This window comes from Olea europaea, chromosome 20 (genome assembly GCF_002742605.1).
Source record: "Olea europaea var. sylvestris chromosome 20, O_europaea_v1, whole genome shotgun sequence".
NCBI classification, from domain to species: Eukaryota; Viridiplantae; Streptophyta; class Magnoliopsida; order Lamiales; family Oleaceae; genus Olea; species Olea europaea.
In genome coordinates, this window is record NC_036256.1 from 17,456,160 (window position 1) to 17,457,990 (window position 1,831).

The 1,831-nt window shown below is 37.2% G+C and overlaps 1 protein-coding gene across 1 annotated transcript; it reads right to left on the minus strand.

The window, feature by feature from the left end:
* Positions 1-994: 994 nt before the first annotated feature.
* LOC111369247 lies at positions 995-1,436 on the minus strand. The gene has a single exon (XM_022990703.1). It carries the CDS (start codon positions 1,434-1,436, stop codon positions 1,101-1,103), a length of 336 nt encoding a protein of 111 aa, XP_022846471.1. The 3' UTR covers positions 995-1,100.
* Positions 1,437-1,831: the final 395 nt, after the last annotated feature.

Consider the following 1,831-nt stretch of genomic DNA (forward strand, 5'->3'; position numbering starts at 1 on the left):
CCCTCCAAAATTAAGATGCCCAAATCTCAAGTGCCAAAACCAAGATGAATCTTTAAAACAAGCTTTTAAGCATTTAGCGACATCATTTTGAATGCTTAACGCAAACATTCTATTTCTTGTCATAGGGACTTTGGCAATCAAATTTTCTCTTTGATCTGTTATTGAAAGACTATGATTTTTCAAATGACTATCATATCCCTTCTCTAAGAGTTGTCCCAAACTTAAAATGCTATTTTTCATATTGGGCACATAATAGACATTTGAGATAAATTGATGCGTACCATTTTTCAAGCGGATCAAGATTTTACCTTTTCCATTCACTGGGATCTTGGATTCATCTCCAAGGTAATGTTGCCGCTTACTGATTTATCAAGCTCCACAAACATGTTTTTTCTTCCACACATATGGTTGCTTGCTCCTGTATCCAAATACCAAGTATTCTTTTCTCTGCTCTCTTCACCTTTGTAAGCCAACAGTAGTGTAGGATCTACTTCACCTTTTCGACAAACGTAGTTGGCTTTCTCCTCAACTTGGTTAGTAATATTTCTACATTCGGAAGCATAATGACCAAGATTTTGACAATTGTAACATTTAATTTGCGATTTGTCATATCTTGATCCTTCATTTTGCCTCGTACCTTTTCCTCTTCCACGACCTCTGGTAGAAAATGAACTTTGTCTTCTTTCCTCTTTGTATAATGCAATTCATCCTCGATCTTGGCCTCGTCCTCTTCCTCTTTGGCTTCTTCTACTATTGAACCTTCCTTCACCCTCGTTCAAAGTGAGCTTTGTTTGAAGAGCTTGCTCTAATGGCTCTTTTTTCACCTTCTTCCTTAGTCTTTCCTCATGGGCTTGTAAAGATCCCATGAGTTGATCGACACTCATACTATCTATGTCTTTAGATTCCTCAATGGCTACAACTATGTAGTCAAATTTAGAATCTAAAGACCTAAGTATCTTCTCAATTACTCGAGTGACGTTCAACTTTTCTCCATTCCTTTTTAATTGATTCACAATAGCTAATACTCTAAAGAAGTAATCAGAAATTGATTCCAATTCTTTCATATGTAAAGCTTCAAACTCACCTCGAAGTGTTTGAAGTCAAACCTTTTTCACCTTCTCAACTCCTTTGTGGGAGTTTTGCAAGATCTCCCATGCTTCCTTACTCGTAGTAGCACAAGCTACTTTCTCGAACATGCCTTCATCTAAGGCTTGATAGATGAGGGTGAGCGCCTTCTTGTCGTTCTTCCTTGCATCCTTTAAACTATCCCTTTGTGCTTGGGATAGAGCAACCTCGTCTTGTGGCTCCGTGTAGCCTTTCTCTATGATCTCCCATGCATCTTGCGATCCGAGCAATGCTTTCATCCTTATGCTCCAATTGTCGCAGTTATCCTTGTTGAGTTGGAGGACTTGAAAAGGAATCATCCCACTTGCCATTTTTCACAAGAACCTTGGGGCTCTGATACCAGTTTGTTGGAGGAAAGATGAGTTTACTAACTTGGATTGGCTAAGGCTTTTAAGAGGACAACACTAATAGAAAGAAGGAAGTGAAAAAAGGAAACTTGTATTTTTCAAATTCAAGACTTTACACACTTTTTGGCTTGTTATAAAATGGAGGGCACTATCCCTTTATATAATGTTTATAAGAAGATTTTAGTCCACACATTTTCTAGAGACGCCTAGACCACACATCAAGATATTTTCCTAGAATTTTCTAGATATTCTTTATAAAACCACATATCTTACTTAGATATTTATATAGATTTTTCTAGATAATGCTTCTAGAAATGCTATGCATGTTGGACCTTTTAATTGATTTGGGCCTATAAGCA

What these genes read in the sequence shown, in the direction of transcription:
- LOC111369247 (XM_022990703.1), bottom strand. Translation starts at nt 1,436, where the DNA reads ATGGCAAGTGGGATGATTCCTTTTCAAGTCCTCCAACTCAACAAGGAT.